Here is a 23,420-nt window from a genome sequence, read left to right on the forward strand (position 1 = left end):
TGAAAGGGGGGCAACGCCACGATCACGATGGTAGGGTAGAATGTACCTTATTGACTAATCTAGAAATGAAATAATGTTATTTTTTTAATTATGTTAAAAAAAATTATATATTTGAGGTGTCGAATGTCAAAAGACAATAAATGTGTAAAAAGATATTGCTACCTTTGGTACGTTGCCTTGCCCCAATGACTATTTTTTCAAACAAAAGAAGTTGATTTATTTAATTTATTTTTTAAATAAGTTTTTGATATTTTACTGTAATTTACATTATAGTTATTTTTTATTTTTATAAAAAATAAAAATTATCAAAAATTGAAAACAAAAAAAAATAGCTACAATGTAGACAAGATAGTAGAATAACTAACTTTAAAAAAAATTAATAATTGTTTTTCTTCTTATTTTACTCCTTTGTGGACAAGTACAGTGTGTCTATATAGATTTATTGTATCACAAATGCATGAAATTATATAACTACGTATCGCCTTCTACTTTCATAATTGAATATTTCTAATTATTTATGTATTTGTTCACTGATACATACTTGCTCATAATTTGTCTTTGGTTTGGTGTTACCTGTGTCGCTGTCAGTGATAAAAAAATTCATATATTTTACTAATTTTCTTCAACCTAAAAAAAAGGTACGATTTTCTCAATGAATAAAATACTATCGACATTTTTCTATTTGCCATAATTTTGTTACTTCGAAATCAATGTACTACGCATTCACACACCAATAATACACCCTTGTAATTACATATTTACATGGCAATTTCAATTGTCCCCAAATAGGAAACCCTAATTTAGACCATGAAAAGGAAGTGCTACCATATGGTTAATTAGTTTAAAATGCACACTCGCCTAGTGCAAAATAACATAAAATATATGTTTGCCAAAAACATAATAAAAAAAAAAATACCAAAAGTTTGATTATATTTCTATCACTTAAGCAACTTTTGCTTGATTCGTATTTCTCATTAAAAGAGTGAGATTAGAAAAATCTTATTTAATCATTTATCTTATCAATCATGTAAAATAAACGCCCTCTCAAATTTATAATGCTAGTTATTGCAACCTGGATACAAGTAAAATTGATAATAATATCAAAATGACAGATAACCAAATCTAAGCTTAATATTTATCCACCTTTGATTCCGCAGCCCAATTATAATCAATTATTACTAATAATATAAATTTCTCTATAAATGCCTCATTTTCTACGAAAGTAAATTTCACCATTTCTTATTCCTTCTTTTCACTCCTCTCAGGATAAATTTATCAATCAAATAGAATACTACACCTACCACTTTGATTCCATTGGAACGAGTAGAATACAGGTCATGCACTAAAATAAAATCATCATCCACACAATTTAACACAAAAACTCGAGTGAAATTCAGAAATAGTTGCTAGAAAATAGCAACAGCTTCAAAAATTCCCCAAAATTGGCCCCTTATAATGAAGGCATTTTTTGTTGAGTTAGTCTCTGGCCTATACATAGGAAATTGATATTACTGAGCTACAATGCTCATGGTGCCATGGAAATTCATACTTAAATGATAATACATGGCATATGAAAATTCAAATTCAGATTTACAAAATAGAATACTATGTCAACTCGATTACGTTATCTTTGCTCCCTTTAGCCATCCGCACCTTGTTAAGCTGAACTTTCAATGCAGCTATTTGCTTGTGTATTTTCTCTCCTTTATCAGGTAGTCTCGAGACTGCACCCTGGATAGTCAAAATAAAATAAATCAAAATAATTAACAAGACTATGCTCCATGCAAGTTTAAATTGAATCAATCAAGCAGATGTTTTGTTCACAAATTTAGCAAGTATAAGTCCAACTATCAATTAACCAAGCACACATGTTCATACACATAAGAGGAAAACTTTATCCCGAAACTATGCATATTCGACTAATATCACATATTATTCCCTGAATATGAGAAAGAAAGAAAAACACACACATTTCTGGACAGTTTATTGACTAGCTTCCACAAAATATAATGAAATTTACGAGAGAACTAACAGAAGCCATTCTGGATACGAGAAATATGCATGCCCAAGGTGAAAGTCAAAATTAGCCACTTCAGGTAAAACTCGTGTAATTCACAAATCACAAGAATGCGTACCATATTTGAGAAGATCTGAGACAAGCGGTTTATTCTCTCTTTGATTTCAGCTTCAGATGGTTCACTAACATCAGGACTTGAGTTTCTCTGCACTTTCCTTACATCCTTGGGGTTAAATGCATACTGTGCTCTGCATAAACCAAGTGATGTATGAATTCATTTTACGAACAATGAATTTTCATAATAAAGCTCAAGAGCTACAACGAATATTTTTCTCAAGAGTTACCCATCAACATTTTGTTCAAGTGATGATCGTGTAGATGCATTCCCCATGTATGTAGTTCTTCTTGACCTGCGTTGAAATTAGTGAGAATTTTCGTCCAAATAAATGAAACACGCTAGGAAATCCATATCATGCTTCAAGAAGTCACAAGTCCCAACAACAGGGATCGACTGATGTTTTCTCAAGGTGACCACTTGATTTAACAAAAATTCAATTGTAATGGGCACTTTTAAAATTTAAAAATCATGAGTTTGCAGTAAAATTAAGACAGCAACCCAGAATTATGGATCCGGTACAAGGACTCACCTTTCCGGTTCCTCGAGTATCTCAACCTCTTGTGAAGGGGCTGCCTTGGAAAAGAGCAAACTGTGCTGGCTAACTCCGGCTATGTTGAGAGTTTCAAGGAACTCCACATGGGCTCTAATAGATTCTTCCCTGAATAAAGCATTAACATTAGAATTTGAGAAGTGAGAGTTAAAAGAACCAATATGTTCTAGAAATTCAATCTTTTAAAGCTACATAAACTATTTGTACAAAAGAGGATCACATAGAAACAAGTAATTACATAGTATGTTCCCGATCATGTTCTTCAAGTAATTGTTGTTGTGTGGGAGAAATGTCAAATCCTAGTTTGGGCACAGTGAAAAGATCCTTCAAGTCCTGAAAATACAATAAAACAAAGGAATACTGTAGGCACAAAGAAAGATACTAGTATAAAACTTGACCACACAAAGATAATTTTCCAAAGATATCTGAAATATACAAAATAGCATGTCGTTTGATTTTCACACCAGGTACTCTTACCATTCACCTGTACAAAGTATGCAGTAGATATCTGAATGAATGCTGTAAAATATTAAATAGATCAATTTTCAGGATAGCGACTTAGCTTCTAAGAAGACATTAGATATCTAAATGAATGACTGTTTAATATTTATAATGAGAAACAAATAATAAAATATTCCCCACCAAAAAGATAAACACCATTTGGAGCATGGTCAGAAGTCAGAACATATATAGACATTTTTTCAATCCTCATATACCTGTTGGCTGAAATAGCGGATCTGTTCTTTATGTTCAGTTGCACTTCTAAATAATCCTCCTTTGAATACCTGGATCGCATATTAAATAAATAAATCATATATCTAAAAGTAAGGGCTTAAAGTTCACCATGAAAAATTGTGTTACTATGTATAGTGATGGACTATAAACAGGTTCTTTCAAGCAAAGGAATCTTTTTGGCTTATTTGTAAGTGAATGCACTTAATAGAAGAAGATGGTTTTATGATTGTGTTTTAAAAAGGCGCATTCAGCTTTAGTAGTATAATAAAGTACAAGGGGGCAGTGTTACAACCATTCTCTGATAGAACACTTGTGATACCATAATCTAACATGGAAAAATTGCTAAGATGAAACCCTAGTGCTCTAATGCTACTGGTCGTTAATTCTACTCTTGACCTCCATTAATGAATCAATTTTGAAGTTTGAGATATCGCAGACAGGAAGTCCCCATCATTAGGAAATGTCTAACTTGAGAGAAGCATATTACAAACCTGCTTTCTATAAATTTTCTCTTCCACAGTTCCACATGTCATCAATCTATACACAATGACATCCTTCTTCTGCCCAATTCGGTACGCACGGTCTACACTCTGATTGTCAGTGCTGCAAAATTGAGAATGAAGTTAACTATTATCCTCGAAAATAGGAAAGAATTATGAACAAATGTATAGCTTATTAAGGTTTAGTCCATCATTTATTCATTCTTGATAGAGAAGAAGAAAATGCTCCCTCCATCCCCCATATTTATGCATACCTTTCCTTTTTTGTATGGTCCCCAAATTTATGCACATTCTATTTTTGGACACTACCCCGCACATAATTTTGACAATTTTAATCTTGTAACTTACACTTATTTACCCACAATCTACTTAACAATACCCTTAATGTGGGACCCTTTCTCCACTATCAATACTGTAAACAACTTTTCATTAAAACTCATGGCGAAAGCAACTATGTATATCTATGGGGGGACAGAGGGACTAGCATTTTTATCAATTATAAGGAATTTTTCTAAAAGATAGGCAATAACTAGTACAGCCATTGAGTGTGTTCTTAGACAAATCAATAGAGACTTTGCACGCATAAAGCATATCCGAAAAGTGCAAAAGGGATTAAAAATGCACCTCGGGTTCCATGCTGGATCAACCACAATTACACGATCGGCATTAGTGAGTGTAAGGCCTAATCCACCAACTTGGGAAGTCAAGAGAAAAATTGGAGCACCACGACCCTCTTGAAAATCCTTTACAAAATGGCACAAACATTAATATTGGAGATAACTTCATATTTATTCAAAAAAATCATTAACAAAAGCATACCTTTACAACTTTAGCTCTATCCTGGACTTTGGTAGTACCATCTATTCTCATGTACTTATAATGATTAGACATTAGCGACTCCTGATAGCAATAGCAACAAAATTAGAAAATTGAAAACACCAAGTAATAATTTAATGACCTTCCTATGAGAAGGTTTGCTGAAAATTTTCATTACTTTTGACCATCAAATCGCATTTATGTCAAATGGGAAACGATGCAATTAATTCTCTGGTAGGATCTAAAACTCAACTTCCTTTTGAAAAAACTATTGGTACAAAATGGAATTTCACACTTTCTTAAGAGTAACTTGTGACATTGACAAGACTGATTAAAATTAATTATGTTACATATGTATGAGGGTCCAAATACACTAAGATCAATATCACTTACAAGTTACAGTTCTGTAAAAAAGTTTTAACCAATCCTGAAATCGACAACCTCTTATATGTAATAATGTATATGCATTCGAATCCAAATCTCTCTAAGTTTATCTCTCCTATAACTGTCTTGTGATCTTCCACCTAAAGCATCATTCCCCACATGAGAATCTTTGACCCCCTTAGTTCCATCACAGCATCACTTAAATCTAATATTGAGATATAACAAATCCTCAACCAGCAATTCGCAACAGGAAGAATGATAAAAGAGTATTTCACATTTTCCTAATGAGTTCCATACTAAGGGAGTATTATCAGGCCTTCATCTTAAGTACTGTTCTGTTCGAAGGAGGATGCAGAGAAAAAAAGAAACTTTTCATATCGCCTAACCAAAGGTTCTAAGGACAAGTGGTTGCAAATAGGGTGTAGGTGTCATATTTCAGCTTCTTTTGCCTTCAAAACTTACAGACCCCAAACAAGAAGCAAAATAAATCATGGAAAGAAATATCATGTGCAAACAATACCATAGCTGAATATCAACATCCAAACTTAGACTAACCTGAATTAGATTAAGCATCTTCTTGGTTTGAGAAAAAATAAGCACATTATGTCCCTTTGGAATCAAATCTCCCTGTAACAAAACATTAAATATCAGGAGAGGAATATCAACCAATAAGAAATTATTGCATTGTGGTTTAAATCAAGAGTCTACCAATAAAGATAATATGAACGATATTTTGCAAGAGATATTGTGATTCTCAACAATGTCAAATTTCTCCGCAACACTTGCTATGTGCATTGCCAGTTTTTCAGCAACTCGATGATCTTCCTGCTGCGCCATGGAATCCATCCCTTCCAGAAGATCTTCAGCAGCTCTTTTTGTCAATATAAGTGGATGATCACATATTTTTTTCAGGATCTACTTCCAAGAAAAAACAAACCTTGTGAGAAACACGATGGTCCTGTATATAGTGTATTGTACAAAGAATAAACACGTTACAAGCATCACATGTCTAACCTGTTTCACTAGATTGCTAGCTTTTAAGCCAATGTGCAATCAAACTTACAACTCTAAAATGGATTGGGCATCATTAAAAAATGAATGGCAGATTCGCAGTAAATATCAACGCATGGGCTATTCGGTGTAACAGTATTATAACTATGTGTTGACATTGTACACAAGACAATGTCACGCACTTCCATTTCATATGCAGTGAATGGCAGTTAAATTTTACACTTTGGAAGGTAAATTGTGAAATATAAAGGAAGTTTAAATGACACAATGTGTATTCTTGCAGCATGAAAGAATTTTAGTTTATAAAAATATGATCAGTCTCAATGCATTAGAAATCAAGAAATAATTAGTTAGTCAACACAACTTTATAATATGGCACGATGAAGCAATTACTAAACACACACATTTACTGCTATGTCAAAAGCCTAATGAAATACATAAAAAATAAAAAATAAATTGAAAAATAAAATACATAATGGATAATACCGTAAGAGCAGCAAGAGGCGAGCCATCACAAGCTGAGACAACAATCTCACTATTTAAGAAAGCTTCATAAAGTCGCCGCTGAATTTATGAAGATAAATAGCATGGACTCATTAGTAAATTTTTCCCAAAATAAAAACCAACTTTTAATAAAAATAATATGAACATTACCTGACATTGAGTTAACCGTAACCATACAATAAGTTCATTCTTGTTGGAAAGTGTGGAATCATCACGAAAAACCTCACTTTTCATTCTTCTCAAGAAATATGGTTGAATGCAATCTCTCAGTTTCTATCATCATAAGATGCCATTAGATGTGACAAATGACAATGAAATTATTTCAATTAAGCAAACAATACATTTAAAATCTAATTAGGTGCAAAGGTAAAAGATTAGAAGAGCAGCATAAACTTAGCTCAAAGATATAATAAAACAAAAGTTTCACTTAGCAAATTAGAAATTACTGTTGAAATTGGTGATCCACTGAGCCTTAAGTAGTATTAAATTCCTTTAAAGAAGAAATTGTTATCTACTAATAGAAACCAAAATCAGTGCTTCTTGCGTGATAATTCATTAACTTGAAGACGTAGTCAAAATAACAATTTAGAATTATTTGCAACCTAAGTCCATATAATATTCAAGCATTCCACCAATTCATAAATCCTAACTCATAAATCCTAACACCATAAACATTGACATATTCTAGCTAATAAAAATCTAAGGGAATTAAGTACTCTTTCCACAGAAAAGTTTCTCATTACTGTAAAAAGAAATATGATATATCAGTGATTCAGTGGTTCAGGATATGTGCACTAAGCCGAAGGCTTAAGTACAGCAAAAACAAGGTCTCAAGATATTTTAACAAGTTTGATCAATTGTATGTACAAACGCAATTAAATCAATTTTATCCACCAATTAAATATGAACAATCACCTTTGCAACTGATGAACCAATATGCTTTTCCCTATCAGAAGCATTTTTTTCATTTCCTCGATTGATGAAGTACTCATAGTTTTCCTTAAACCTAAAAAAGAAAAAAGAGCAATAGTAGAAAAAATCAACAAATGTCACATAAATTCACCAAAATAATGAAATTGGAGCATGGTAAGACAATTACTCTTTCTTGTCACCTAGCAGCTCAGGACAGGAGAAATTAAATAAAGCCCATAGTTCCTAGAGAGATAGATCTTTCATAAGTATTTTGTTTCCCAATGTTTCTCATATGAAATGATAAAAAAGACACATTAAAATCAAATCATAAAAAGACATAATATTAAATCATGCTACCTTAAGATTGTTCTGGAGTGGTGTCCCACTGATGATGATACGATGACGACAAGGTATCTGAAGCAAGCTTTTCGCCCTTTGTGTACTTGGATTTTTTATCAAGTGGCCCTACAAATTTTATAGTTTGAGAACCTTAATGATAATAAATAATACAAGCAAGTTGATCTTTCTTGAAATATATTATTTTCACATATCTATAAATAACAATATGCATACCTCATCAAGTATCATATAATCCCATGTCATTTCATCTTCTTCACCATCATCATTGTAACGATAATCTCCACATAAGGATTTTGTGTTGTTCCGCACTATATCATATGTTGTGAGAAGAATACCTTTGTCCTATGGTTAACAAAATACAAAATCGTCAATCCAAAATAATAAAACAAAAATTAAGTTAACTTAGATCCGTTTATGTCTAATTTAACAACTTTTGCTAAGAAGTCAATATATTCTTTGACCAAATATTTGAGTCCAGAATGTCAAAAGGTCATGCAATAATGGTTGAAGAATCCCATGATGAGCTAGACACAGAAAAGCACCTTCGGGGCAATGAAAGTAAGACTTGTAGCAGATGCAAGGAATTAAGAAGTAAATTTAAGTTTTGATAGGAGGTAGAAGTTGAAGTATTAACTCTGTATGTACACAAACTGTATGCTTTTCTGGATTATTCGCATTGCTACGTGAAAATTACTTAAACAGAGTAATACCTTCAACATCAGAGCCTACAGCAAAAATATACGAATTCTAAGACAATTACAGTCATCTAAGTATGCAGTTTACATGTGTTTTCTGTTTTGTATAAGCATCATAAGAAAGATAACCTGAAGTACATATTGGAGCTCATAGTGCCTAAGTTTCTGGCAAGTTGCAAAATACCTGTGAAAGTAGCATAGGTTCAAATAACAAATATTCCAAGAGTGAGTAAAGTTAATTAATTAATTAACATCAATAAAGAAAGTGGCTCATGAAGAGAATGTCATACTCTCTCGTCTTCTCTGAAAGTCCAACTGTTGATAGTTCATTTATCCAATGGGTTAACAAGGTCTTTGGTGCAACAACCAAGACTCTTCGAATCAAATTTGAGTGGAATAGCCCACACAAATAGCTACAAATCTGAAAGAATATGTAATTTTGGTAAATCATACACTAGGATACTCTGTTAAAAGGAAAAATAACTATCATCATAAGTATCTTCATCTACCTGCATTGTCTTGCCGAGGCCCATATCATCACCCAATATACCACCCTTACCCTTGCAATGAAGAGACCAAAGCCACTTTAGTCCTTCTCTCTGGTGAGGATACAACATTTTTGCTATTTTACCCGGTAGCTTGTATGTGCCCCTCAGACCACTCAGAGTGAATTCATCTACATGGTTATCAGAGATAGTGACCTCATCAGATTCTTCATCAGATACCTCAATAAACTTTGTTTGACCATCCAGTTTCTTAGTAGGGGGGCGTTTACTCAAAGCCGCATTATCCTCATCTTCTTTTCTGTAACTATAATCTGGGAATTCTTTAGTAGACCCTGACTTTGCCTGCACCCTCGCCGGTTCATTATTTATTAGCATTTCATACTTATCTGTGTTTCTGCTAGGCTTATCTCCATAGCTGTCAACCACTGCATCAGCGCCGCAAGTTTTTTTCTTCTGATATTTATTGGTAAAATTACCAGCACCTTTTGGCTCAGGTGTTTCATCTAGGGAATAAGAGTAAGGTAGATGTGAAGAATCATCAGCCTTATAATCATGGAACTCCTCTTCAATGGTTACATCATGTAATTTACTTTCCAGTGAGTCCTGAAAGTCATCCATGATATCTACTTTCTTGGGAATTCTTTTCTTCTCAATGGAAAGGATCTCAAGTTTGGAGCTCAAATCATTCAGTATATCCCTGATTTCATTACCACTACTCTCACATGTTTTCTTCACCTGCAATGGTGAGTCAAAATCCCAAATATCATCAACACTTGCCTCTTCAGCACTAATAACGTTTTCCCCTGCACCAGCGTTGTCTTCATTATTCTCTGAAATTTTGCAGAGGCGACGCCTGCCTTCAATTCTAACCTTCTTTTGCTTCTCTTCTCCTGTTGAGTCCACAAACCATGTAATGATGTAAGTGAAATAAATTGCAGAAATTGCTTGCTAAGGTAATCAATATGATGGGTTCAAGAAGATTAAGTAATACGTGGGACATCGGAATTATCAGCAACACTAGATACCGAAGACTTTCCCTTTTCAACATTAACTTCTGCAGATATTTTACTACTCTCCAGCTCAATATCGTTGAGATCAACACCAACTGCATAAAGCATTGACATAATAATGTCAGAAGGACAGAAAATAGTATATGACAGACACAGGGGAAATCACGATATATGATTCATCAAATTCTTAGAAAAATGCAAATGCTTTGCCTGGAAGACCAGTATAGTGTTCACCTGATTCAGAAGTAGATGAATTCTTCTTAAAAGAACTGTCCTCTTTTTCGGTTGTCTTGCGACTTTCAGGTGGTTGGGAGGCTTTAACAATTTTCAGAATATTCAGAAAAATATTAGTTTCTCTTGAAAAATAAACTACAAACTGTATGCACCATATATAACGGGAAGGGAAAACCATAAATAAAACATATGCTCGCAACGCAGGGAGTAGAAATAGATTCACAGTAACATATATTTCCAAACAGTTTAATAGTTTATGCATTCCTGGTGCTCTACTTAAATTATAATCTGACCCTTTAATCTGCATTCACGAAAGGGTTGAAAAAGGAAATAAAAGAAACTCACATAGCAGCAATAATATATCACTCACATCCCATCATCCTTATTTCTAGTTCTCAATTTTAAATTACACCAATTCAGAGTTTCTCATACCAGTCGTATGCACAGTTATGGTTATTTTAACCCTTGAGACAAATGAATTGCAGAGTACTTGAGAGGATACTTTGAACACTAAATAGCTATTGCAGAAAAAGACATCAAACATAGTACTCAGATTCTGAATAATACCGAGAGTGGGAGATGGCGAATCGAAATCAGCAAAGCCTGAAAATAGCTGGGGAGATGAATCGTTATGCCTGGACACAGGCTCTTCGTCATTCACGTCTCCTGCACAATTTAATAAGATGAAACAACCCGATAAATTCATTATCCTCACATAAATGAAACTCTGTAATCTTTCAAAAAAATAGAAAAACAAGAGTCTACGTAAATACCTTGGGTGGGAGGAGAAGGAGAATCGAAATCAAAATTGAACCGCGGGACATCATCATGTGCATCCGCGGGCTTCACCTTTGATACGGCAGTACTATGATCGACTGTAGTTTTCGAAATCAAACCACGAATAGAAACAGGAAAATATGCGTCAAAGCAGCGCACCATGCGTAAGTAGACGTATGAGTGGGTGAAGGTGTACCTGGTTTATGTGTGGTTCGAGCTTGAGAGGCGGATAGAAATCGATTATGCAGCTGGTTGAGACTCATCGCCGGCTTCTTAGTGTCATCCGCCATTAGAGATCAGTGGTTTCTGTGTTCTTCGCTTCCCGCTCTGAAATGAAAATTTGAAATTTGGAATTTGGGGATTTGGAGAGAAACCCCAGTTTCTATGTAGTCTAAGCGTAGGGGGTGTTTGGATTTGAGGTTGGAGTGATCTGGTTTAAATACTGAGAGTATATGGGTAGCCGTTAAAATTGAAATGATTTTTTTTTTAGGGAAGAAATGATTTTTAATTTCAAATAATATTTTCATTTTCTTTAAATAATTACTTCCTTAATCCACAATATCATTTTCACTTTTACTATTTTGGTTCGTCCACAATTTTGTAGACGTCTACTTTCTTAAAACTTGTATCGTCCGCAAAATGAAAACAATATTGCGGACGGATGGAGTATATACATTGCAACATCAACGTATGAACACGATGACTATTTATTTACTTAGACATATTATAAATTAGATAAATATTATGTATTGTCAAATGATTTGTAGTTTGATCTTTACAAAACGAAATTAAGATTTGATAGAAGATACTTTATTCGCCTGTTAGATAATTTTGGGTAAATGTTACTTTCTGTTCCATCGTTTGACCGAATTATCGATTATATCCCAACTTTCTGATAATATCTAATTGGTACCCAACCTATCAATATTATTTTAATTGTGTCTCGTAAAAATCTTATGATGTTCGAAAATTGACGTGGAACGCCGGAGTTTGACTACGTGGATTGATTAATCTGCTTGGAATTGACGTGGACTTTAATAACAAAAACTCAACATAACTTAATATGATTTATTGGTGAGCATCTTCGATTTGATCCAACCCGTCACTGCCTCATGCCTCCTCCACCCTTTCGTCGGCATCTCCCGTCCCCACGACTTCTCCGCCGCCGCCGGCGATGACGAAGACGACTACCAGAACGCCATCGACGAAGAAGAGAAAGACTTCGAGGAAGAGAAAGACAATGACGACCTAAAAATCAATCCGAATTGGGGCGACAGAGCTGCGATAGGTGGGGCTTCTGAGAGAGAGGTTCAGGCGGAGCGTCGGCAGAGGCGGCAGTGGAGGAGCTGAAGAATGAGGTGAAGCTGAAGCACATGCGGAGATTGAGAATCTGGGGGAAAAGCTCAAAACGGCGACGTAGACAAAAACCGCCACCACTTGAAATCTTCGGCGCAACAACTGTGCTGGCTCCCATCACCTCCAATAATGCCACTCATTGGTAAATAGCCCTCGCCTCGTAACTATCTTTTCCCTCCCCCATCTAACATTCGTCTCTCTCAGAACATGCACAAACCCGAACATCACTATCGCCTTTCTTCTGAAATTTTGGTCAAGGAGGCGACGCCTTCGGCCATCCCCACCTTTCACTCCCTCATCTCACCCCACAAGCACACACGCACAACCACCACTTTCTCAAGCAGCGGCGCTGTTTTCCCCTTTTTCAAATCCTAGATTGAAAGCCGCCACCACTTTCGATTTTCCGGCAACAATAACCCGTGGCCACCCCCAGCCTTGACTCCCTCTTTTCTAAGACAGATGGTGGCAACAAGGCCACCGCAGGCGGATCTCCCTTTGCTCAACTTCGCCCAACAGTAGCTTTTTGCCGCCGCCGTCGTCTACTGTCTCACGGCCAACTACCCTTAGCGTTTGGGGAATTTCTGTAATGCGACACTGTTTTGCCTCCATGTGAAGTGTGTTGTGTTTTTTAATTAAAATGAAATAAAATCGGAGATTCCATGCAGATTAATTAATACACGTATGCAAATTTCGGCGTTCCACGTTAATTTTCGAACGTCGAATTTTTTTTACGGGAGACAATTAAAAAAATATTGATAGGTTGGGTACCAATTAGATATTATCGAAAAGTTGGAACATAATCGATAATTCGGCCAAGCAATAAGACAAAAAGTGATATTTATCCAATAATTTTTTAGGAGGGTGGGGCACTAATTTTAAGACAAAGTTTTGGAAATGATAGAAAAGTGTTATACTTTCTCCATTCCCAAATACCTTTCTAGGAGGGAGAGACACAATTTTTAAAATAAAGTTGTTGGGTGTATTGAAAGTGGTGAAAACGTGTCCGTCCATGAAAAGAGTCCTACTTACCCTTTTTTTTCCACGAAAAAGAGTCTCATTTAACTTTTTGAGCTATCACATCATACATTTTCTCTTATATTTAACTATAACTTGTACTTTTATTCTATTTTTTAACTAATAATATACTTTTATTCTACTTTTTTACTAATATTATCCCTACAAATTGTATCTTTATTCTACTTACAATAACTTTAAGAACTTTATTAAAATTCGTGTCTATTCTTAAACGGGACTCTATTTCGTGGACGAAGAGATGAATTAGTATTGAAAGTTATGAAAATGTGTTATAATTAAGAGTGGTGAAAAAGTAAAAATAAGAATAAATGAGATATTATTAATAATGGCGTAGTGTCTAAAATAAATAAGAATTTATTTGAGAATAATCCAAAAAGAAAAGATAGTAATTTTGTGGACGAAGGAAATATTTATAAAAAAAAACATTGTGTGAGGTTTATCAAGAAAACATTGAGTGAGGTTTCGTCTATATAATTCTTTGATGACCTTTTATTTTAGGTTTCATAATTGGTTGATGATACGAATCTGTAAACGAGCCGAGCCAAGCCGAATACTTGCAGGCTCGAGCTCGGCTTGAGCTCAATTCTAGCTTTTATCTTGATGATCGAGCTCGGCTTGTCGCCCACTTACCAAGCTCGAGCTCGGTTCGAGTTCGGCTCGGGTAATGCTCGATAATGTCGAATTCGAACTTTAGCTCGAGCTCAGCTCGTTAGATGTTCGTATATATGATGTTCAAGCTCGAATTTGTTATAAATGTAAGAAAATCTTCTAAATTAATATGTTACTCGAGCTCGAGTTCGACTCGTTTAAGACTCGTGTACTAACTCGATTAAAGGTTCGGCTGAAGGTTTATGAACAGGCTCGCGAACAATCGAATTCGAACATGTTCGCGAGCTCAACGAGCTGAGCACTGTCAGGCTCAAGCTCGGTTCGATAAAAATTTCGAGCTCGAAATCAGGCTCGAGCTCGGCTCGTTTATTATCGAATCGAGCTCTGAATGAGCTTTTTTCGAACCGAATCTCGAATAGCTTGCGAGTAGCTCTGTTTATTTATAGCCCTAGATACGATGAGTTGCATTATTGGATATTTTCTGATAGATTTCAATGGTATAATATTAAAATTAAACAATGAGTACCATATGGGTATGGCCATGAATAACGAATGTAGTGAAACTGAATTGTGATAACCCTCTTTTAACTGATATAGATATACTGGGAAAAAAAAAAGAAATGTGTAAATAGGCAAAATTGCCCACTTTGTTAAGTGTAAAATTAAAAATGCCCACTTCTTATAAAAACTTGATCCTATGCCCAAATTAAAGTGAAGAGTCGAAATTGCCCTTAGATGTTAATGGCTTTGCATCATTTTTTGTATAAAGTCTGACACTATTCTGACACAAGTACAAATATGTAAGAAAAAGTAGTCTACAGTCGGAAAAGTAGATTGCCACCCGAGGTTGCCGTACGGGCGGCAAGCTACTTTTTCGACCGACAAGCTACTTTTTCGGGACAACAAGCTACTTTTCTGGTTGTCGTCCGGAAAACTTAGCTTGCCGCCTAAGTGGCAATCTCGCCCGGGCAGCAAGCTATTTTCCGACAATTGACTTTTTTTTTTTTATCTTGCAAGTACACTGATTGAGGTATTTTGGGCATATAATTAAATTTTTATAAGAAATGGACAATTTTAATTTTAAACTTAACAAGTGGGCAGTTTTATTTTTCTCTCAAAGGAAATTGTATTGTTAGATCGAGAAATTTTAATTATCTACAATTTTGTTTTAAGTGGTGTAATACTTCCTTCGTCCCCGTCCCATAAAAATATGTATGGTATGGGTTAATACGGGTGTTGAAAAATCCTGAAAAAAATATGCATTGATTGTGATGTTTAGTGGGAGAATTATTACTATAAATGAGCTATGCATATTTTTTATTGGATGGACGAAAAATGAAAACTATGCATGTTTTTATGAGATGGAGAGAGTAAAAAAATTGTTATTCTCATATTCCTTTTTTCGAATCAATTTGAATCAAAATTTTATGCGTGGTATCAATTAGGGGAAGTCCGCTTGCTAGAGTGATTGTACGGTGCAAACTTATTATTTAGAATGATGCTTTAATAATACGCAAATACTAAACGGGTAAATGTCACTTTATATTCTATCGTTTGATCGGATTATCAATTATGTTCCAATATTTCGATATTATCAAATTGATGTCCAACTTATCAATATTTTTTTAATTGTGTCCTGTTAAAAAAATTCGGCATTCGGGAATTGACGTGGAACGTCGGAGTTTGAATTCTTGCAATTATCAATCTACTTGGAATTGCCAGGTTTATTATATTTTAATTAATAAAAATCTCAACATAATCCACATAATTCCCACATTTCCTCCCTCAACATCACCCTCTTTCTCTCTTCCTACCCCTCATTCTCCACATTCGATTCCTTCATCTCTGCAACTGGCATCACCGCCGATCTCGCCTCCCGCTCCTCTCTCACCGTCTTTGCCGTCCCCAACTCCCTGACGCCCTCCGCTACCACGTCCTCCTCAAGTACCTCTCCCTCCCCGACCTCCTCCACATCCCTCGCTGGAAAGCTCGTTGCCCCCAGCACGCTCATCAACGACCACAATTTCAACAATCAAAAGATTTATAATCTAATAGTAGAAAATTTACACATTGAATGATAGATATAAACATTTTCTACGTTAAAGTACATTTAAGCACCAAAAAATAGCAATTTTCTTGCAGATCTAAAATTACAACATCACTTGCCGACATTCATAGAAGAAAGTTTAACGTCAGAGAGAAAAAGAAAAAAAAAAAACGTTGAAATCGTGACCGTTGATGAGCGTGTCAGTGATGTTGAGCCCTAGCGGGGGGCGCGTCTTTGAGGCAGCGAGTGTTGAAAGGAAAGAATCCTTCAGCAAGATTAAATGATCAATCTCTTAATCAAGATCCCTGATTTATTGTTTCCTATTATTTACTTTCCTTGTACAATATTTTTCCAACCCTATAAAAGGGTGGCTGTAATTCTCAGAAATATAGCAGGCAATACAATACAGTTCAGCCTCCTAAACATGTCTTCAACTTATACAATTATGTTTATACCATGTTCTAACATGACATCAGAGCATGGATGATCCTATGAACTCAGAACTAGATCATCACTGGACAACCATCACCACCAAAATCAACGGATCCAACCTACTATCAATGGGAAGAAATAGATTTGTCAGTATTCTCATGACTCACACAGAATATGGAGGGGCGATTAGTTACCAACTTCGCTCATCGTCAAACCGCCAAGGCCGTGTGGGATAGCCTTGCAATCACGTATGGGAGTGGAGCAGATCCATTCCAAATATATGATTTGAAGGTTAAAGCAAATAAAGTCAGTCAAGGGCAACTTACTTTGGAAGATTACTGGAATGAACTACAAGCTATATGGCTCACGATTAAGGTGGGCCCCAGCTCTCTTTCCCCGAGTCCGAACTCGAACGAGTCATAACTCGGAGCTTCCCAGAACTTGCTCCCGAGTTCAGATGAGTAGGACTCAACTCGGACCAACTCAGTCACCAGCTCACCCTTCAATCCCCCGGAAGAAGATCCTGAGTCATGGTGCAGCGGAACTCGGCCTCGTCGTTGAAACTATCCAGAAGATTATCCCAGAGCCACTTCACCTTCGGGGAGTACGTCTCCAGCTCCGCCTCCACCAACTCGTCCTGCCCCCTCTTCTTCTCTTTCAAATCCTCCATCGACTGAAACAAAAAAGAATCCCCAAAACTGTGACATTGCCACTGCTCTCTCTCTACAACTCATCGAAGCCAACTTCTGTGACATCGCCGCCTACTCCTTCAACTTCTGGCGACGTCGCCGCCGCCCCAACACCATAGCCGACATCTATTTACTTTTTCAATTTTTCTCCAATTTTTTTATTCCCCTCTATCTCTCTATTTTTTTCTCCTCGGTAGATCTATGCTGTGGGTTGAGGCTTCAACAATCGATTTGCACACAGGAGCCGAGCGGTAGGCGGCGACGCCATTAACGACGGCGGTGCCCCAAATTTTGGAGGAGATTTCGAAGGTGGCCTGGAATTTTGAGAGGGGGGAGGGGTTTTCTCATTTTTATTCAACAGATCTGCTTTTTCACTATAGGTTTGAGATTTCTGTTGTTGTTGTTGGCGGCAATTTTCTCTATTTTCCTTGATTTAGAGAGGTTTTTTGAAGTTTTTCTGAAATTGGAGGTTTTGAGGAGGAATCTGTATGACTTGAAGAAGACCGGCGATGGTGATGGAGGAATTTGGTGAGATTCCGGCGATGAATGGTGATAGAATTTGGTGGCCTGGAATGGTGATGGAAGAAGACCGACGATGGTGAGATTCTGGCTCGGCGGCCTCTTTTGTTGGCGTCGACCTTAATTTTTTAAAAAATTATTTATTCTAACAGTGTTAACGTCCGTTAAGTAGCGGGGGGAATTTTGTGCGATTTTGCCACGTTGAGGTAGTAAACAGCTCTAACCTTGACTATAGGGTCCTGTACGCGATATGGACGCCATCGATAGGGGAAATTTGGTACTTAACCCTTCTTTTTATATTGGTTCATTTTATAACTTTTTTTTTAAAAAAAATTGATATAAAAAATAAAATAAAATTAATATAAAAGACTTAAAGAAAAAATTATAGTATGTTCAACATTAAGAAAACAAAAAATGTATCAGTTCTAAATTTAGTTTTGATTATTTCTACATTAAATTAAAGATTTTGTCGTAATCTATTCGTCTTAGTCCTAGGAGATCAGTGGGGCACGTATCTCCTGTTCGCTCCACTTCTCATGTACATCATTCGCATCACTCCACTTCTCGTGTAGAGCAGCCACTGCCACATCGATCCACTTCTCCTGTAGAGCACCCACATGGCTCTCCATCTCCTGTAGAGCATTTTCCTGTGGAGCACCCACATGGCTCTCCATCTCCAGTAGAGCAGCTTCATCAGTCCCTATCTCATGTACTGACTACTCCAGTGCAGCCGGTGCTTGAGAATCTATTTCAGGGTGATGAGCATGCTGACGAAGAGGAGGAGGAAGTTGGAGATACTTCAGATGAGCATGTAGATGATGTTGGTTTAGGTCAACGTGTGAGTAGACCCTCTGCTGCATTGAGGAGCACATTCGCCCCCATTACTCCAAATGATATGAAGAGAATCAAAGATGCCTATAGAAAATTCAGAGCTTCGGGTCCTGATTCTTCTGTGACAATCAAAGACCTTGGTCACATCCTTCCACAAGCATATTTTGACGATATAGAGAGCTTCAGTAAGGAGTATGATTATGAGGTAATAGTTAAATTTTTCATATTCGTTTAGTAAATTAAGGTCTATAAGCTTATATTATAATTTCGTTTCTCAGGTGATTGATCTCTACATATTATTTATGAGACACAAGATCCAATCTCGTAGAGGTTTGAAAAGTGGTGTGAGTTCGACTAAGACGATCTTATTGACTACCTATTTCTTTGTAAGTATGTGATATATACACAAATATTACTAATTTTATTGTTAATTATTTTAATTTCAATTTGCTATTTCATTTTTTTTTTTGTCTTTTAGCATACTTTAGATGTTGAGTCCAAGAAATTGAACTCTGATGATTATCTTGATTGGGAAGTGCCGGAAAGCCTTAAAGATATTGTACTTGGCACAGATCCCAAATCATCGACTCCATGGACGAATGCCACTCATGTAAGTCTAATTTCGTGTGTTTATGTTAGATTTGATTAAGTTTACTCGAGAATAATTTATGATCACTACACGATCACTACACGATCGAGTACTTGATCGTGTACTCGATCGAGTACTCCATCGAGTAGTGGTCATACAATATTTTTTTCTCATTTTTCTTCACTAAATATGTGTTTTGTAATGTAATGTATAGGTCATTGCAATTTGCAATGTTGAGCATCACTGGGTAACTATATACATTGACTTGAGTGCGTGGAAGGTTCATTTATATGACTCATTGATGGATAAGTATCGAAAGGGTTCAGTGCGGAACACACAGCTGAAGTGTGTCACTCATCTTCTTCCTCGTCTATTGGACGCTGCAGGCTATTGGACACAGAGGCCGGATCTGATGAAGAGAACCGATCCACTGACACTAGTGAAAGTGAAAAGTAGGCACCAGTTCAAGCAATTGGACTCGACTAGTTGTGGTCCATACTCATGCATGTATGTGGATCGTCTCATTTGCAGCCTCAATGATCATAGGGGACAAGATTCATCGTTCTCTATCGGACCCAAACCAATTGCAAGAGGAAAGATTTTTTCATTCCCGTCCTTCGTGACAGCAACAAATAATACGCCTCTATTTCTTCCCTTCAGATGGGTCCCATCTACTACAATAATCGGCCGTAGAGAGCTTTCAAATGCACGAATACACTGACCAAGGGCAACAAACATGTGGAGGAACACATCTTCATGAGTCGTTTGATAGTCATATATAGTCCCAGGGTTACGCTCCTTCAACAAGTACAGATACGACAGGATCCTCTGATATGACTTTTCGAAGTCGCCATATGTCATGTCTATAGCTAAGCTCCGAGTTTGCAAAGCAAGGCTATACATCATTTTAATCCCGTGTAATCGAAGCATCTCATCGACCATCTTCTTCGGCCTCAAAACACACCCCTCTGCAACCAATCTGCGAGCAAAATAACTAGCTGCAACTTTTGCAGTCACTTGTCTTGCAACCCTTCGATCCAAGTCCGTATAGCAACTATGATCCAACGTCAGATTTGTAATCCTCCACATTGATTCACCCTTCCTGGCACGCATCTTAAACGAACAATCTTCGCTATGCTTGCATACGAATGCCAAACGTGTCTTGCTAGAACGTTGGGTGGCATATTCCACTCGATTTTCCATGTGATAGATTCCTACAACAACAATCAACTCATTCTTGGACCGAAATAAGGCACCCTTTACAAGGCTTCCAATGTCTGGTGCAAGAACTTCTTCCCATCCTAGTGTTGGCACACTATCAAGTTCTGGAACCGGAATAATCCAATTGCGCTGTATACGCTCTACACTGTCAGGATCCTCTCGATTAGCCTGATCATCAGACGAGAAGTTTTTCTGGGGTGGCTGGCGCATCCAATCGTTATCTTCAGTTTGCATACTCTGAAGCAAATCAGCACGACAATTAGCTTCCTCATCTTCGTCTGAAGCATCAAACTCTTTGTCTGGAGTATCTGTGATTAAATTAGATAGAAAATACAACTATTTAGCATCAACGAATAAAAAAAAATAAGAGAAACTGTTTCTAGTAACTACTCGATGGTGTACTCGATCGATTACTCGATGGAGTACTCGATCGAGTACACCATCGAGTAGTGGGCAGTCCACCAATGATTGGTGACTCCATCGAGACAGCAACAATTAAACATAACACAACACAAAATCACATTGTCTCACCTGATTCAGAATGTGGCGTTGTGTCATGTAGGGGCGCCGATCTGCTGCCTGCCACGTTCACATTTACATTGGGTAAAGAATATTCATCTCTAATGGTGACGTACACCATTGGATTGTCCTTTTGCTCATAAAGTAAGCGAAATAAATCTGTATCACTTTGCAAAGAAACCTTCAATCTTTCGCCGTCAGTGTTTCCTGTCAAGTAAAACACCAATAAATCTGCACTCGACGAACGACACATATCATCCCTAATCTGATGCATAAGACGATCACGACTGATCTGATCCACTGCCATGAATACAGCAACAATATCTCCATTTACATACTCCGTTCCATGCCAACGACCACTGTGTCGTATAATAATACGTTGCCACGACGACATCTGTAATTAAATTAGATAGAAAATACAACTATTTAGCATCAACGAATAAAAAAAACAAGAGAAACAGTTTCTAGTAACTACTCAATGGAGTACTCGATCGTGTACACGATGGAGTACTCGATCGTCTACTCGATGGTGTACTCGAGTGGTGAACTCAATCGAGTACACCATCGAGTAGTGACAGTCTACCAATGATTGATATTACAACACAAAATCAAATTAAACAAATTGTCATCAAGTAATCAAAAACTCGATCGTGTACACCACCGAGTAGTGAAGAGCAACACGAAATTTTTCCAATATTATCACAATAAACATTGTTTAAGTACTTATAATCATGCTTTTGTAAAGGTACTTTCATTTATGAAATACTAAAACCCTTTTTTATTAGCGAATCATGTATTCGTCACGTGGCTTCTATCGAGTAATGAAGAATCCCGATCGAGTATACGATCGAGTACACGACCGAGTAGTGAAGAAAAACCCTATTTTTTTTCAATATTATCACGATAAACCTTTTTTAACTACTTTATAATCATAATTTTGGAAAGGTATCTGCATGTCATCAAATACTAAAACCTTTTTGTCATTAACAAATCATATATTCGTCATGTGACTCCTATCGAATAAAAGAACTCGATCGAGTACACGATCGAGTACACGACCGAGTACTGAAGAACAACCCTAGGTTTTTCAATATATCATCAAGAAAGAGATTTTTTACGTACCTTTGTAAATTCTTACGAGAATAGTGCACTAAGAGGGAGTATTTGCTTCTATTTTATACAAATTTGAACGATTTCTTGAGAAAAAACGAAAGAGCTTTTTTCATAGTTTTCTTTCTTCCTTCTTTGCATGAATTTGAAGTATGTCTCCAACAACTCTCTTCAACTACTCTCTTCCAAGAAATCAAGTAAAAGGTGGCTTCATTTATATTACATTCACTCAATCAAGTATGTATTTCAAAAGTAATTTGTTCCCTACAAAAGATATAGCTTCATATAGCTATTTTCGTAGATGGACATTAATGGTGGTTCATGGGTTGGTGGAGAGAGAGAGAGAGAGAGAGAGAGCAGAAGAGAGACCCGAGATAGAGAGAGATGTGGACGACGACGATTGGTGGCGCGACTGCTGCTGCTGGCGACGACGCGGACGGCGGCGATCGGTGGCGCCGACTGCTGCTGCTGGCGGCGACGCGGACGGCCGTTCGGTGGCTGCTGCTTCGCCGCGACTGCTGCTGCTGGACGGCGACGTGGTTGTTGCGGCTGGCGGCTGTGGCTGACGGCGACTGGAGTGGACGCCGACGATGACTTGGCGGCTGGCGGACGTGAATTACAAACGTCACTTTGGTGTGAAAAATCCCAGCCCTATTAATATGTTGCAGACGTGAATGAGAAGGATGAAAATTGTTGATTTTCTATTGTTTTATTTATATATAAAGTTTAAATAAAAATATAATATAAGTATGAAATAAAAGTATTGAAAAGTCAAAGGGCACTCTAGTCTTTTAAGTTAAAAAGGGTTGTTTAACTTATGTTTCATAAGGAGGGGCTATATAAGTTATGTTTTTATGAAAAATGGCTAAAAGTGATAATTCCCACAATCTTTAAATCACATTCTTATAATATCATTGAAATTATGTAAAGTATAGAATTCTATTTGCTTTAAAATTTTCAATAAGGAAAAACATTTTTTTTGCTTTTCCAGGGTGCGAATCAACATAACTCTAAACTCAAGAATTATATTAAAATCCTTATTAAGGAAAATTCGGGGTATTACATTATAAAAGAATAATAAGAGATAGAAAATAATGAGTTTGAGATTTCTAACTTTCATAATATTTTTTATTTAAAATTAATTTTCAATATATTATATATCAAATTAAAGCTTTTTTCGTACTCTTTAATTTGATATGTATATTGAATATTTTTTTATTAATTAAACTACATAATTTTTAGAAAGAAATAAAAAAATAGATAAATATAAGATTGAGAGTTAAAATAGGAATTGTTGTTGTGGAAAGAAAAAAAAAACTGAATTGTTGAATTGT

The 23,420-nt window shown here is 36.3% G+C and overlaps 1 protein-coding gene across 1 annotated transcript; it reads right to left on the minus strand.

The window, feature by feature from the left end:
* Window positions 1-1,338: 1,338 nt before the first annotated feature.
* Window positions 1,339-11,551, minus strand: LOC131022370 (protein CHROMATIN REMODELING 24). The gene is made up of 25 exons (XM_057951821.1): window positions 11,326-11,551; window positions 11,126-11,227; window positions 10,920-11,018; window positions 10,353-10,433; window positions 10,100-10,213; window positions 9,112-9,998; window positions 8,893-9,023; window positions 8,732-8,786; window positions 8,121-8,249; window positions 7,905-8,012; window positions 7,735-7,790; window positions 7,551-7,641; window positions 6,786-6,908; window positions 6,618-6,695; window positions 5,829-6,035; window positions 5,676-5,747; window positions 4,740-4,820; window positions 4,545-4,663; window positions 3,912-4,023; window positions 3,402-3,470; window positions 2,924-3,018; window positions 2,665-2,793; window positions 2,362-2,427; window positions 2,136-2,265; window positions 1,339-1,731 (listed from the first exon to the last, which is right to left on the minus strand). Exons 1-25 carry the CDS (start codon window positions 11,417-11,419, stop codon window positions 1,606-1,608), a joined length of 3,354 nt encoding a protein of 1,117 aa, XP_057807804.1. The 5' UTR covers window positions 11,420-11,551; the 3' UTR covers window positions 1,339-1,605.
* Window positions 11,552-23,420: the final 11,869 nt, after the last annotated feature.

Source organism: Salvia miltiorrhiza, chromosome 4, assembly GCF_028751815.1.
Source record: "Salvia miltiorrhiza cultivar Shanhuang (shh) chromosome 4, IMPLAD_Smil_shh, whole genome shotgun sequence".
Lineage (NCBI taxonomy): Eukaryota > Viridiplantae > Streptophyta > Magnoliopsida > Lamiales > Lamiaceae > Salvia > Salvia miltiorrhiza.

What these genes read in the sequence shown, in the direction of transcription:
- LOC131022370 (XM_057951821.1), bottom strand. Translation starts at nt 11,419, where the DNA reads ATGGCGGATGACACTAAGAAGCCGGCGATGAGTCTCAACCAGCTGCAT. An exon ending in TCGAACCACACATAAACCAG is followed by an intron (nt 11,228 to 11,325) that starts GTACACCTTCAC and finishes CGAAAACTACAG; the next exon opens with TCGATCATAGTACTGCCGTA. An exon ending in ATTATATGATACTTGATGAG is followed by an intron (nt 8,013 to 8,120) that starts GTATGCATATTG and finishes TAAAATTTGTAG; the next exon opens with GGCCACTTGATAAAAAATCC.